Source organism: Aphelocoma coerulescens, chromosome 21 (genome assembly GCF_041296385.1).
Source record: "Aphelocoma coerulescens isolate FSJ_1873_10779 chromosome 21, UR_Acoe_1.0, whole genome shotgun sequence".
Taxonomy (NCBI): domain Eukaryota; kingdom Metazoa; phylum Chordata; class Aves; order Passeriformes; family Corvidae; genus Aphelocoma; species Aphelocoma coerulescens.
In genome coordinates this window covers 4,371,725-4,386,745 of record NC_091034.1, presented here as the reverse complement: position 1 = coordinate 4,386,745, position 15,021 = coordinate 4,371,725, and the positions used below count along the sequence as shown (strand labels likewise).

Here is a 15,021-nt window from a genome sequence, read left to right as displayed (position 1 = left end):
TAAATTTCCAGGTGAAAACAGCTGATCAGTTAAGCAGATCAAAGGGGATATTTTGCTGCTATATATTTTGATGTTTTGATTGGGTATTACCAGTCCCATCTGACCTGTCTGGTGGAGCTGCGCACCCTCCTGTTTAAGAAGCTCTCCACCAGAACACATTTCACCTGAGCTCCCCTGGGTGTTGTGGTTATATATTTAATGGTAAATTGCTCAATAAAAACAGATCAGACTTGTGGCTGGGGAACTCTCAGATTTTGGAATTAATGTTTTCATACAAATTTCGTAGGTGATTCTTGTGCATCTCAGTAATTCCCTGTACATTGAGCCCATCATTTCTTTCCATAGATGAGCTTTGCTTTTAAAAGCACAGTAGATGATAAACATAAATGTTTCATTTCTTATAAATATTTAATAATTATGAATAATTGAAGAGCAGATTTTTAAGCAAACTGATTAGAGTTGTGTGAAATTAAGGCTACCCTTGTATAATTTTCTAAGCTGTATTCTAGATATTATCTGGGCTCTGTTGTGCTATAGAGGTGCATGCCTGATTAGTACTGTCATAAAAAATATTAGCAGATGGGAGCAAACAAAAAAAATACACTTTTAACAGCTATATTGGCAATAAAATTTATATGGAGGACTTCCTTGTGGATACAGAAATTTCTGTATCCACCAGTTTTCATTCCATTGTAATCCATTCCTTATGGGTTATTTTAGAGATTTGTTTTTCAAGAGAATGTGTTTAATAGCACTGCACTAATAGCTGACTGTGATTCAGTGACTTTCACCTATTTTGCTTTCAATTTTTTCTAATTGCCTTTGATCTCCCCGGGGCTTTGAAGCCTAAAAAAACCCATATAATGCTTATCTAATTACCAGGGCTCTTGCATCTCTGAAAGATTTCATTAAGGACGCTGCTTTCTGGTGCCTGCACTCAGCTGAGAGGCTCTGTTCCCAGATGGTTTTGGGTGTCTCACAGAGCCACAGTCCCTTTGCCAATAGGTGCCACTGTTGCTCTGCACGTCTGAGTCGTCAATGTCCTTCACTTGAAATCCCAACCTTGAAAACGCAAATCTAAATCACAGTGACTAAAATGTTGCAGAGGTAAAACTCCATCCAGACCATGGCCAGGGGCTTGTCCATGCCAAGACTAAGGTATATGCTTTATCTTGTTCCTAAAAATAATTATAATATTGCTAATCTTGAGCAAAAATGATGAATTGCATTGAATTAATTCCAGATATATTGAATGTAAGCCTTTAACTTGCTGCAGGTTTATTGTTGAGCCTCAGACCAAGAGCAGCTGATCTCTGCAGATCTCTGCTCTGGGCCAAATGTGATTTAAATGCAGAAGTTGCACATTGGAGCAATAAGAATTTGGACTTGTACCAGCACTTCTTACATAGGAGCAAAGTCTCAGGGTGGCCTATCCCATGGTGGAAAGGTCCCCCAGAGCTATTTCTTCCAGGTTTGCCCTCTGGTAATGCAAGGTCAGCTAATGTAGTTTGCTTTGCAGCTTATCTGCCTTTAAGTGCTGTTCCCTATGTAAAGCCAAGGGTAATCAAGGTCTGCCTGCTTCCTGCATGGGGACTAACCTTGCTTCACCTTGTCCTTGCATGTGCAGCTGTTTCCTATGTTTGCTTTATTCTTGGATGTTTCAGACATACTATGGAATAACACAAGGTTCTTTTCTGCTCTTTCTTCAAAGAAACACGAAGCAAGCTGTGTAAAAATAAAAAAAACAGAGGGCAAAGCAATTAAGAGTTTTATGTCTTTTCAAGTTCCATCCCACTTGTTTTGTGTTTTGGCTTGGTTGTTTTTTTTTACTGCAACTATTTATTGACTAAAAACCAAGAGATGAAAAATTTGGTTTCAGTGATTTAATATCTTCTGAAATAGTCCTGGCCACCTGCAGGTCAGGATGTAACCCAGCAACTTGTTCTAACTGGTCTAAAGCCCTGTGCCTGTATAACCTAATTCTCATTCCTTCTGCATGGAGCAGCTCCCACAAACAACAAGCTATATTAAGTAGTACTTAAGATCACCCTAAGCAGTTTACACAGGGGCATCTCCAGTTTCTCTGGCTCTCACCAGTTGCCCCATGGTTTGCAGATATTCTGCCCCTCTTCAAAGTCCAGGATTCTACTGACATTTTGGGGAAGATATCCCTGGTCGGGAGGTCATGAGTTTTAGGTTGTTGTGTCAGCTGACAAGTAGCAAAAGCAGAAATTGTTGGGCTTTCACAGGAAATGGGGCAGACACCAGACATCACTCAACTTCTTTCTAGTGCAGCTTTTCATCAGGTCTTTGAGGTGGCCATAGAGAGTGGGTTATGCTGAGACAAGATTAAATGTTAGAAAGGATGTAACGAAATTTTTGGTCCAGGTGTTTTCACTCCACAGTTGTCATAAGGAATGTTTGTACTATTTTGACAGCAGATTAAGGACAAAATGGATCTTTTTGTTCCCAGGACATGTGTGTCTACTGCATCTGTCAGTATCTAACAGTGATTTTCTCTTCTAGCCAGAGTGTAATGTTATCAATCAGGAATCCTGATTCTTCAGAGCCTCTATGGTAGGTATTTAAAAAGTTAGCACAGGTGTACCTTCTACTTAAAAATTCAGAAAGATAATAATACTCCATGAATTCTCCCGCTAGTTGTATCCCACAGCTCTCCTTGTTTTAAACTGATATTGGATAGGGGAGAGAAATCTGTTCATTGACACTCTCCTTCATTGCTCCCTTTGGTGAATAGGGATTGTCATATGAATAACATTTCCACTTCATTAATCCAAAAAATAAGGTACTGATTGGGTAAGAAAGTAGCCAAAAGTCACCACAAGATCCATTTCCAGAATGTAAACAGAAGGAGGTTCCTGTCTCTAAATCTATATATTGACAGTGTACCATGTTCCATTTCATTGAATTAAAAATGCCAAGAACTACCAAGAATGGAGAAATCTGATTGCTGAGGAATCCAGGCCAACTTGCACTCCAGCTGCAGAGGGGAGGCAGCACACGTTGTAGCCATGTCCACTGCACTTCTCAGCGTACTCTGACACTAAATTTTGGCTTCTTGCTCCCTTGTGATGGATGAAAAGTGCTGCAGTGGCAGGCCCTGAGATGCACATGCTACAGTTGTGCACAGCATTCAGATGGCTTAGTGTGCTTTTGAGTCAGACTGTAGTGCCACTGATATCACACACCTTTGTCAGTCTTTGTGTTACTTATAAATTAATCTCTGAAAATAAGGGCATTTGCATTTCAAATAAATTTCCACTTAAGCAACTGCATCTGTATGTCATGAGATCTGATCAGTCTGATTTCAACATTTGCATCATGGATTTGCAGACACATTTAAGAAGGCTGAAAATGAAAAGCTGATTGCCTTGTGCTGCCTAAGGGTTTCGTGCAGCAGCATTGCATATCCAACCTTCCAGCTGCCTGTCTAGAGAGAATAATAACAATACTTGGGGGTGCAGAGGTGGAAGGGACGTTCTAGCAGATAATGCTTGTGGGAAAAGTATTGTAAAAGATCTGGGCCTTATTTAAGTGCAGTTTGTTTATATGAATTGGAGGTGTGCTGATTAAAATAATCCTATTTTACCAGCAAGCTGCTATTAGAGCCCAGAGAATGCCCTGAAGACACAATACCCAGTCCCAGGTGGGAGTAACACACTGGTTTTCTTCATGTGCCCTGGTCACCCCAAGGCACAGACTGGGAAACATCCAGGGAGTCCCAAGCAGCGTGTGCTGGTTGCCTGCCTCGGGAAGGATTCCCACTGGAATCCAACCTACAGGGGAGCTCTGGGGCCTGTGCACAGCCATAGAGCTGCAGTGCCTTCCTTTACACATACAGATGTTTAAGGATATATAAAACAGGATTTATTAGTCACAGATCATCACTGCCTGGAATGTTGGCACACACAGCCCCACATTGGAATTTTCTGCTCCTTACCTCAAATTTCCCCATCGTGGTTCTCCTTAGTGTCTGATCTGTGAGCTGGGAAGCAGATGAAGCTGTTCTGTATGAGATGCTGCTGAGTTTATAAATGTGAGAGATACACAACACTCAGCATTGCTGAGGCAGCCCAGTAATCACAGCAGCTCTGTCCCAGTGCTCCTTTCTTAATCTACACAAGTGCTTTTTTTTGGGAAGAAGTCTGGTCTGTGTTCTTTGCCTCAGCTGGTAAAGTCAACTGGTAAATCAGCCAGTGTAAAATTTTAGATTGGTTCCTTAGTGCAAATAAAAGATGCTGTATAGCACTTGAGTTGAAATTGAAAAATTATCTGGGGTTTGGTTAATGTAGTTAAATATCTTCACCTGCCATAGGAACTAGCGTCTGAAAAGCATGAATGAACCATTTTCCCCCCTTTGTTCTATTTCTGCTGCAGCAGACTGCAACACGGTCTGGCATTTGGTTCCAGGAAAAAAATCTAAAGGAAGCAATTCTAGCAGAGTCAGGAGGATCTGCTTGAACAGCTCTAATATTGAACCTAACTGGCATGTTTTGACAAAGTTAAAAGTCTAATGACAAAATTTTGCTGAGCTTTTAAGCAGGGCATGAAATCTATTGAGCAGCTCTGCTAGCAAAGATGCTCGTGTTTCTACAAGCAAATGAGACCAATATCCAGATTATTAAAGATCCTCTGATACAAGTCATAATAAATATTAAATTCTGAAAGGATTAGCGGAGTCTCTCTTGCATGATGTTGGTGTATGTTATTGTCTATATTGCTATATAGTTGTGTGTAAGTGGTACAGCAGCCTCAAGTGACTGCTGTAAGTGCCATTTTTAATTGGCCAATGTTATATACAGTGTGAACCACTCAGTGCAACCTGTGCTCCAGCATTGCTTCTGCCCTAGCTTAAGGAGAGGAAGGGCAGGTCATAAACAGAATGAATTAATACAGGCCAAGAAAGATGCTTATTCTTCTCCCTTTTATTACTCTCATGAGCTGAGGCTGGACTCACTCCAGCTGACAGCTACAGCCCCGTACTACCCCGACAGCACAGGTTCTGACTTGCTCTGTTCCTGCCCTGACCTTCCTCATCTTCCCCTTCCTTCTCTCCTGATCTTTCCCTTTTCCTCTTCTACAGCCAGTTTCCAATGAGAGCTGTAGTAGAGTATTTGGGTCCAATTTTCCACAAATCTTACCCACCTTTTTGTGATGCAATCGTATTTGTTTGCCCCACCAGCACTCCCCTCCCTGGCTGATGGAACTGTCTTTCAAGTTATGTGAGTGAAACATTACCCAGTAGCCCATTGCTAAAGCTGGGGCAGGAAGGGGCTCCAGTCCTGCCCGTGTGCTGAGAAACATGGGTGATGTTGGAACTGCTTGGCCATGGAACCATGTTTGTTGTGCCCACAGTGACAGTGACCACATTTGAGGCTGCATCATATTTATTTATTGTCAACCAAAACAGTGGTTCACAACCCACTAAAGTCAGGTGGGTTTTATTCTCATACCACACACACCTGCTAACACACAGTTTCTCTTCATACAGATATATTTTAAACAACTGGAACAAACCAGATGTCCATTCAAAGAACTGTTCTTTACTGACAGAGCTAAAGATAAGGGCTTGCAGCATGGTACAAGCTTGCATAAGGTTTGTATATTCCATGTTCCAACTAACAGCTGGAATGAGGTTCTGATGAGCCTTGTTTATCATTGTTAATGGCTGCCCCTGATTGACTACCCATAACCTGATATTAAATATCCTAAAAAGATATTTTCCTAGGTTGAGGCATGAAGAGACTTGTGGAATCTAAGATGTTTACTATAAGCTTTTTAGGAAGTTAACAACGCTGTCCAGTCCCCTTTTCCCAGACGGAAATGAGAAGCCACAATAATCATATAGGCTTATGATTCCATGGAATCCATCCTCGAGGTGGTACCAGGTCACTCGAACCCCGTTGTCCTCCAGCCTCTTCTTGTACAACAAGCCATCGTCCCTCAGCACATCATACTCGCAGGTCAGGATGAAAGATTCTGGCAGCTGGTGAACAACAGAGTCTTCAGCCAACAACGGGCACAGGTTGGGCTCACAGAATCTCTTCACTGTCTCATAAACTTCAGCTATAAAATCAGTGGGCCCAAATGGCTTCACACCTCTGACCTTAAATTCCTCAGGGATGTTGTCTGGACTCACCCACTTTCTATACTTCAGCCTCAGGTCTGGAGGAATATGAGAGCCCTCCAAGACCTCTTGCATGTGCAGTGCATCCCCATTGAGGTACAGCAAAGCAAAGAAAGCAGCACGTTCCCGGAATAAGAGAGGGACTCCCCGATTTTGTTGATAAGATGGCAAATTGAAGTCCAGCGCCTGAAGGCCTGGATAGATCAGGATCTGAGCACGGAGTTTGGGGAAGTCTGACCTGCCTGCCAGGGTCTGGCTCACAGCAGCTGCCAGGTTGCCCCCAGCACTGTCCCCGCAGACAATGACCCGGGCAGGATCCACGCCGTAGTGCTCCAGGTGCTGCAGGAAGTGCTGGGTGGCGTTCAGACAGTCTTCGTATGCAGCGGGGTATTTGTGCTCAGGGGCTAAACGGTACCTGGGACACAGAGACAAGTGTAAGAGAAGGAAACATCAGTAGAAGTAATCAGGAAATGGTCTCGTATGCTGTTCTTCAGCCCTATCATTTTGGGTTGGTTTGGCTCTAGGTTAGGGTCTTCAGTACCTCCAAACAGTTTGGAATTGCAGGTAAGCTGTAAATGGTGAGTTCAGTCACAAGGACTCACTGAAGAAGCATTGTCTCTGATTAACAATCTGACCAAGGACTTGTATAATTCCTACTGATGCTGAAAACTCCCTCTGTACTCCTGACAAGGTTATTTAATAATTTTGTGCCTCTGCTTCCTATGTGTAAAATGGGAGTATTTCAGTGTGATTACTCTCTTTTCCCATAGTTCCCAATTGCTTGGAGCACCAACATGTCTATATGTTCAGTGCAAGGAAGACTTTTTTTCACCTAAGTTTTTAATTGGCTTTTATAGACTTCTTTAGTGTGCCAAATATTTCCAGTTATATCTTTTTGGAGTATCTCTGGCATTGAACATTTAAGAGCTGCAAAATCTCAGTTATCACTATTTGTCTCTTTATGGACTTCACTGAATCCCATAGAAATTCCTCTGCCAAAAAAGCGCATCTCCAAAACCAGCGCAGCTCTGCTGTAGTCCCACAGCAACAGTAACCTCCCAACAACAGAACTGGGTAGTGTTCACTTACTGCACAGACACAACTACCGAGTCACTCTCCCTGGAGAGGTAGCGACACACCTTTTCATAGGTATCTGCAAAAGAAATGTTGTTAATGCTTTGCTATTGCCCTCAGCTTTGGGACAGCCTGAGCAACGTCCATTCCAGAAAGGCTTCAGACTTCATCCCAAATCACATGCTGAAACCTCATCTTATTTCAATTTTCTAAAAAGGTGAGAATATTCTTTCTACACTACTACAGTTCCTCCAGGAAGTATCTTACCAAGGCTTCCGAATACCCAGCCTCCTCCATGAAAGAAGAGGATGCCTCTCCTTGGCCCATCAGAGGTAGCTTTAGGCTGATAAACCCTCACAGGTACTTCGTTAAACTGCAGATCCTGGATAAAGAGCTTTGGATCCAGCCCTAGTTTCCGTCCCTGTCGCACGTATCGGCCAAAAGTGATTTGGCTGCAAAGCCCAGTCTTCTCCAAAATCCTTCCCTGTTAAAGGTAAAAGACATTAAGGCATGTTTAAAAGTCTGGAGTTAGCCAGGGTATAAAAATTCTGTGTCGTACTTACATCAAACTTTATTTGGGGGAAATTTTAAAGAAACACAGAACTCTGATTTGGAAATGAAACAATTTTCCCAAGTTCTCACATCCTATAGTCTGTAGAAAAATTTACTTGCACTACTCAAATCCAATGTCATTGTAACATCACATCAGAAATTTTATAAAGATCAGCCAAACTGGTCGTCATATTTTAATCATCAGCATTGTCCTGCACATATTTGTGTCATTCTTGTTTCATTTATACTTGATAACAACAACTAAATGCAGTATGTAGAAACAGTTCTTCATTGCTGAAACTAATGTTCATGAATTAGACCATAAAACTCAGTGAATTTGCAAATCTAAAGTGCCAAGCTGTGTTGTGCAAGTTAGTTACTGCTTTTTATTTGCTCAACAGATCTACTGAGCAAAATGAAGTTGCTTCCTTTCCCAATGCTCTTGCAAGCTAGAATATAAATCTGATGTAATAAGTGAAGAAACAAGAAGCTGGGAATCAGTTATCATTCCCTGGCTGAACAAGATCCCTCTTTTTAATGCCCAGTGAGTCTGTCTTGTCACCTGCTAGTGGGGTTCAGGATTTCTGGGCAGCATTGTCATTAAATTTAATTTAAAGAGGATGTAAATGGTTTAAGAATCTGTGTGGAGGAAAACAAAGTCTGTGTGACAGCAGGGGTGATGTTTGGGGCTGAAGGAGTGACAAAGCTGAAGATTTTAAGAAATTCAAAGACAGTAAGTAACAGAGGCAGAGCTGAGGAGGGCTCTAATGCCGTTTATGCAACCCTGCCAGAGGGAGTCCAGGGATTAAATAAAGCAGCCCTAACCGGATTGTGTGCCATAAATGTCAGCCGTGGCAGGAGCAGCTGAAGGGCTGCAGCTTTCCTTGTGCAAGGTGATTTCGCCTGAAGCTGCGGGCAGTTATCAGGCAGAACACCAGCCCAGCCCCGAATTCAGGGCTGCCATCAGCCGTCGCAGTCTCCGCTAACACGCCCCAGCACGTTACCGAACCGGGAACGGGGTTTGCCCGCGACATGGGCAGTGCTCCCCGCAGCAGCCCGGCCGGGAGTGCCCGGGACAGTGTCCGCACCAGGGTGTCCGGGACAGCATCCTCGACCGGGGGTTGCTCGGGGCAGTGTTTGGACCGGCGGTGCCGGCGGCAGCATCCTCGACTGGGGGATATCGGGGGCAGTGTCCGGATCGGGGGTGCCCTTGCAGTGCCCGTATCGGGGGTTGCCCCGGGGCAGAACCCGCCCGGCGGGTGCTCTCCGCATGCCCTCCCCGTGATGCGGCACCGCCAGCATCCCGCGGGGACACGCGGATCCTACCCCCGGCTCCCCGTGTTTGTGCAACCGCTGCCCCCCCCGCCCCCCCAGCCCGCGGGTGCCCCCAAACGCCCCCCCTCGCCCCCCGCACCGCCACTCACCAGCGCGGCGGTGCCGAGCAGCACGGTCAGCACCAGGCGCAGCTTGGCCGGCTGGTTCACCCCGGCCGGGATGTCGTAGCCGGGCAGGCCGAGCAGCACCGCGGCCGCCGCCAGCGCCGCCAGGGGCAGGAGCAGCAGCAGCAGCGCGGGCAGCAGCGCCATGGCCCGGCCGCGGCCCCGCGGGGCTCCCCCGGCAGTGCTCGGCAGAGCCGCGGCCCCGTCACGGGCCGAGTGCGGCCGCTCCGCAAAGCCGGCGCAGGGGTCATGGTGCGGGCGGCCGGGGGGAGCCGCGCGGAGCGGCCGGAGGCGCCGGCCGGGTAATCTCGGTTCAAGGAGGCCCGGCGTGACCTGCGCGCGGTACCGGGGAACGGACGCGCCCGGCGCCGCCTCCCGCCGCGCCTGGGCTGGCACGGCCCCCACGACCCTGCGCCCCCGGCCGGCTCACCGCCGCCCCTCCGCCCTCAGTTCCGCGATTCTCTGCGAGCGGCTGCCCGCGGGAGGTTAAAGGAAGGGCTGGCTGCCCGTGCTCAGTGAAGGGCTGCCCTTGCGCAGGGAAACCTAAGGGAAGGCAGCATTTGTTTTTGTAAAAAGTTCTGCTTTTCTCAGCCCTGTAGGATTTTTTTTCCTTTTTTCCTGAGGATTTCCTTAGGACGAGGAGCAATGGGCATAAACTAAAACGCAAGTTTCACCTCAACATGCGGAAGAACTTCTTTGCATTGAGGGTGGCAGAGCACTGGGACAGTGCCCAGGGAGGGTGTGGAGTTTCCCTCTCTGGTGACATTCCAAGCACACCTGGATGTGTTCCTGCATCACCTGCTCCAGGTGACTCTGCCTTGGCAGGTGATTGCACTGGATGATCTCCAGAGGTCACTCCCAACCCTAGCAATTCTGTCATTTCCATGTCCTCAGTCTGGCTGTTCTGAGTGTGCTGTTCTTCCTTGCTTTCATCAGCAGGGTGTAATGAAGCATCCTGTCAGGGAATACACTGTCTCATCCTGTAAATAAAACTCAAGCCGTGGAGACAGCACAAATTGACAGATTGTAGCACACAAACACAGCACAGATTCTGCAAAAGTTAATACTGGGGAACACCCTTTGGAAGAACATTTTGCTTCATATTCTCTCTCTCTTTAAGCTGTACCTTTCAGTACACACAGACCAAGAGTCCAGTTCACTGATCCTTCCTGTCTTTCTAAAACCTGGTGTCAGCATTTCCTCTCAACAGTGTATCCTGCCCTCAGCGGGCATAGTGGAGACATTCCAAAATTAAATAGGACTTTGTAGAGCTACAATTATTTCAAAATCAGAGCAGCCCTTACTTGCCTCCAGCAGGGTGTCCCCCATCAACTCTGGCCTTATACTGCTACTTTTGTAGCCATGGAATATTTGCTCAATCTCCTCACTGAGATCTCGATCTCTGCCCGTTTTTCCAGAGTTTTCCTCTATCTCTTCCCTCCAGCTCACTATCTACCTAGCTCGTACTTTTTAGCTAAATAAAGTCATGCTTTGGAGCTTATCAAATGGACATCACAAATATCCTGGCTGTAGTGAACAGCATTTAATCCAAATCATTCCACATTGATTATTTGTATAGGAATAAATAATTTAGTAATTTAAGATAAGGAATCAATCATACGCCAATTTGAAAAAAACATGTAGAAAAATTGTAAAGATTGAACTGTCAGGAGTCTCGTGAGGAAAAGATATGTGTTAATCTGAAGTTCATGGATATCAGAGTTAATATTTTACACATCAAAAGGTGTCACATCCTTACTGACCAGCACTACCTGAGGTGTGGGAGCCTAAGCAGAGACATTAGTGGGAGAAGCATAATGAGGGAGAGCTCTTTTTACAGGCTTTTTATAAATGCAACAGCCTTGTCCAATCCCCTTTTCCCAGACGGAAATGACAAACCACAATATTCAAATAGGTTTACGATTCCATGGAATCCATCCTCGAGGTGGTACCAGGTCACTCGAACCCCATTGTCCTCCAGCCTCTTCTTGTACAACAAGCCATCGTCCCTCAGCACATCATACTCGCAGGTCAGGATGAAAGATTCTGGCAGCTGCTGAATAATTGTGTCTTCAGCCAGCAGCGGGCACAGGTTGGGCTCACAGAATCTCTTCACTGTCTCATAAACTTCAGGCTTGAATTCACAGGGCTTGTGCGGTTTGTAGCCTCTGACCTTAAATTTTTCAGGGATGTTGTCTGGACTCACCCACTTTCTATACTTCAGCCTCAGGTCTGGAGGAATATGAGAGCCCTCCAAGACCTCTTCCAGATTTGATGTGTTCCCTTGAATGTACTGCAAAGCACAGAAAGCAGCACGTTCCCGGAATAAGAGAGGGACTCCCCGATTTTGTTGATAAGATGGCAAATTGAAGTCCAGCGCCTGAAGGCCTGGATAGATCAGGATCTGAGCACGGAGTTTGGGGAAGTCTGACCTGCCTGCCAGGGTCTGGCTCACAGCAGCTGCCAGGTTGCCCCCAGCACTGTCCCCGCAGACAATGACCCGGGCAGGATCCACGCCGTAGTGCTCCAGGTGCTGCAGGAAGTGCTGGGTGGCGTTCAGACAGTCTTCGTATGCAGCGGGGTATTTGTGCTCAGGGGCTAAACGGTACCTGGGACATTGACAGAGACAACAAAATAACAGGAGGAAATGTCATAACTGTAAATATGAAATATCAACATCACCCCGGTTTTCCCTGTGTTGAAGTAATTTTTCCCTCAGAAAAAAAAAAACAAAAAAAACATAAAGGTATTTTTATCTGCTAAACAGATATTTGTCCAATGAGTCATCCCAGAGAAGTGAGAGCCATAGGATGAGGCTGCAAGGACTCAAGCTTAGTTGGGATATTCGGAGAGCAGCCCTGATCACAAATTAAGTTATGTAATTCATTTTTCTTTTCTGGTGTAGACTGCATCTGGCTTGTGGATTAAGTAATTTAATCAATCTGCACCTCACCTTTATTTAGGATATTCCATTTTTTTGAATTATTTTTTCTTTATTTAAAATAACTGGAACAGTTCTGTTTTTCAGTATTACTAGTATTAAAACTTACTAGCATTTGATTCTTACTGTTAAAAAACTCCTTGAAGTGCACACCTATTTAAATGGATCACTGAATCACCACCTTCCACGTCAGTGTATTAGTCATTTCTCAACACATTGGAACTCTCTTCTGGAAAGCATTCCTTGTTTTTGCGTGGTGCCAGCATAGCTCTGTGTTGGGAGATACATGGACCTTACTGTGGCCTGTGTCTGCAGTGTTAGCTGATGGAGCAGGGAGAGTAATTAAAACAACCCTCTTGCAATTCTGTCTGGACACCCAGGATTCTGGGAAAATCAAAGAAAATGCTGAGTTGGAAGGGACCCATCAGGATCGTTGAGTCCAGCTTCTGAACAGGAGCATTCCCATCAGCTGCACATCCCTGCAGTGCTGAGAAGTGACAAGAGGTAAAAAGGCTTTCCCGGGGCAGCCCGGCCGTAACTCACCCCACAGACACCACCAGCGAGCCGCTTTCCTTGGCAATGTACTGGCAGATCCTTTCATGGGAGTCTGAAACACATCAGAAGATATTTTGCTGCCCTCAAACGCTCAAGCTCTCCCCGTGCCCTGCTGCCTCCCTGTGCAGTGGATGGGAAAGCCCAGCCGGAGGTCAGCCTTCCAGCTGCTGGAAATTATGTAACTTTCTAATTCATTTTTAATTATTTGTTTCAATCAATCATAACCGGTATATTCATTATAAGCAGTGTGCTAGTCTTAAATCACTTTTAGGCAGCATGTAGCTAACTGTCTTTACGCAGACTGGTATTGTTGACTTGATTGGGAAAATCACTGAAACTTTTAAAAGCTTTGCTAAACTAACCCTGATACGGTTCAATGAACAAGGCCTGGGAGGTGATGTGTATTGTTGAAATTGGATACAAAAAGGACAGAATTTATGGACTACAAGGACATTTTGCAGAAATCAGAATAAAAAGAAGCACCTAACAAAAGACTCAGTATATGTGTATTAGAAAGTCCCTACCAGAGGAAAACTATACTAAAAAGACTAAAGAGGAGAGAATATCAATTTATGAAAGAGAATTAATTAATTTAGAACCAATGGACATTAATTTCTTTGTTTGCTAAAAGTGTATGAACAGGTGAAAAAGTTTTGTATCAGCGTCTGTGTGGAGGCCGGAATTCTGTCGGCCACACACAGCCGGTGGCCAAGGCCGAAGTAACGCCTGACTCGCTAACGCTACGAAGACACTGCCAGGGGGTCCCGTCCCGAGGGGTCGGTGGCCGAGCCGGGGCCCGGGGCCGCACCGAGGCTGCAGCAGATCCAGCCGCCGCCGTGGAACAGCAGCACGGCGGGGCGCGGGGCCCGTACAGCCGCGCGGGGCCGGTACAGCCGCGCGGGCACCCGCCCGAGCCGCGCGTCCTCCCGCCGCACCCCCCGCGCCGGGCCCGGCCGCCACCCGGAGAACACGCGGCGCTTGAAGGCCAGACTGCTGCACAGCTCCATCTTCTCAAAAATCCTGCCCTGTTGGGAGAGGGAGAACAGCCGGGGTGAGCTGAGACGAGACCGCGCGCGGACAGCTCTGAGGGGCACCGGATGAGGGGGAATCGGGTGAGGGAGAACCGCGTGAGGAGCAGCTCGTGAGGGGCACCAGAAGGGCAAGTGGCATGGAGCGACTGGTGAGGGGTGACTGGTGAGGGGCTTCTGGCCAGGGGTAACTGGTGCGAGGGCACCTGGAAGAGGGCAAATGGTGAGGGACACTCAGTGAAGGGGCACCTGGTGAGGGGGCTCCTGGTGAGAGAAGGGCGACTGGTGAAGGATCACTGGTGAAGGGCAGCCAATGAAGGGCAACTGGTGAAGGGGCAGCTGGTGAGGGAGCAGTGCTCCCAAGTGTCTCTCACCCCTCTAAGGTTTATGGGGTTTCTGTTTTTGTCATCTTAGAAAGCATCCAGTCTTCCGTTACTGCTACATTACCCAGCCTTCCATGTTACTGGAAAGCCCCAAGAATGGCCTAAAAATATCATATGTGCTTACCTAAAGTGGAAATCAAAGCAATCTCACTTCTTAATTTTAAATTTAGTTAGGGAAGCTCAGCTGATAAAGCTTGGGCTCTTATAGTTGTCTTAATCCTTATGGAACAGGGAAAATCTGATTGAGGTCTAACAGAAATTATTTTCCAAAAACTGTCCTCTCAAGTAAGCCCCCAGAAGAGAAAAGCCATCATTTAAGCCTTGATGGAGCTGGCAGGATTCTGGTATTTACATATACAGCAAAAATAACATCTAACAACATTTCTGGCAGAAGTCTCGGCAGAGTTACTCACCAGAGTAGATGTAACAATCAAAACAGCAACAATAAGTCGAAGTTTTCCAGGATTGCTCACTCCAGGAGGGATGCTGCAATTGGCATACTCAGTTTGAATTGTTCTTATGATTGCTGATATGAATGAAGCAACAAAAATTGCCAGTAGTATCATTGGCAGCAGATAAAAAAATGCCATTTCACCTATCCAGAGGTGACGTGTCTTCACGCCTATCTGGGATTTGGCTTTTTAAGGCAATAGTAAGGCCTGGAGCAGTCCCAGTTGCAAGAGATCTTTCAGGTGTCACTCACTTTAAAGTCATTGGAAATGTTGTGCAATGTGCCAGCAGTTATCACATGTGTTTAATTTCCTGTTTATCTTTATGATAATTGTGGGACTGATAAAGGGTCTGGTATTGAATACAGAACTCTTGGATTGTGGATGATAACAGTGAGTGCTCAGAGATTGCAGTTAAGTCCTGAATGAAGTTCTAGTCTATGACAGAGAGC

The 15,021-nt window shown here is 45.9% G+C and overlaps 2 protein-coding genes and 1 long non-coding RNA gene across 4 annotated transcripts; 1 reads left to right on the top strand and 2 right to left on the bottom strand.

Moving 5' to 3' along the window:
- The first annotated feature begins 1,054 nt into the window (after nucleotides 1–1,054).
- On the top strand, nucleotides 1,055–8,452 carry LOC138121491 (uncharacterized). Of its 2 annotated transcripts, none has more exons than XR_011156198.1 (6): nucleotides 1,055–1,158; nucleotides 2,527–2,577; nucleotides 5,513–5,617; nucleotides 7,343–7,439; nucleotides 7,602–7,715; nucleotides 8,176–8,452. It is a non-coding gene; the product is annotated as an uncharacterized lncRNA (long non-coding RNA). The 2 variants fall into 2 exon arrangements; XR_011156197.1 differs by having other exon boundaries at nucleotides 7,583–7,715.
- LOC138121328 (arylacetamide deacetylase-like 4) lies at nucleotides 5,611–9,590 on the bottom strand. Its single transcript, XM_069034735.1, has 4 exons — nucleotides 9,199–9,590; nucleotides 7,490–7,706; nucleotides 7,238–7,301; nucleotides 5,611–6,563 (listed from the first exon to the last, which is right to left on the bottom strand). The coding sequence occupies exons 1-4, from the start codon at nucleotides 9,358–9,360 to the stop codon at nucleotides 5,789–5,791; spliced, it is 1,218 nt and encodes a 405-aa protein (XP_068890836.1). The 5' UTR covers nucleotides 9,361–9,590; the 3' UTR covers nucleotides 5,611–5,788.
- Nucleotides 9,591–11,047: 1,457 nt separating this feature from the next.
- Nucleotides 11,048–14,710, bottom strand: LOC138121403 (arylacetamide deacetylase-like 4). Its single transcript, XM_069034878.1, has 4 exons — nucleotides 14,534–14,710; nucleotides 13,518–13,734; nucleotides 12,698–12,761; nucleotides 11,048–11,822 (listed from the first exon to the last, which is right to left on the bottom strand). The coding sequence occupies exons 1-4, from the start codon at nucleotides 14,708–14,710 to the stop codon at nucleotides 11,048–11,050; spliced, it is 1,233 nt and encodes a 410-aa protein (XP_068890979.1).
- Nucleotides 14,711–15,021: the final 311 nt, after the last annotated feature.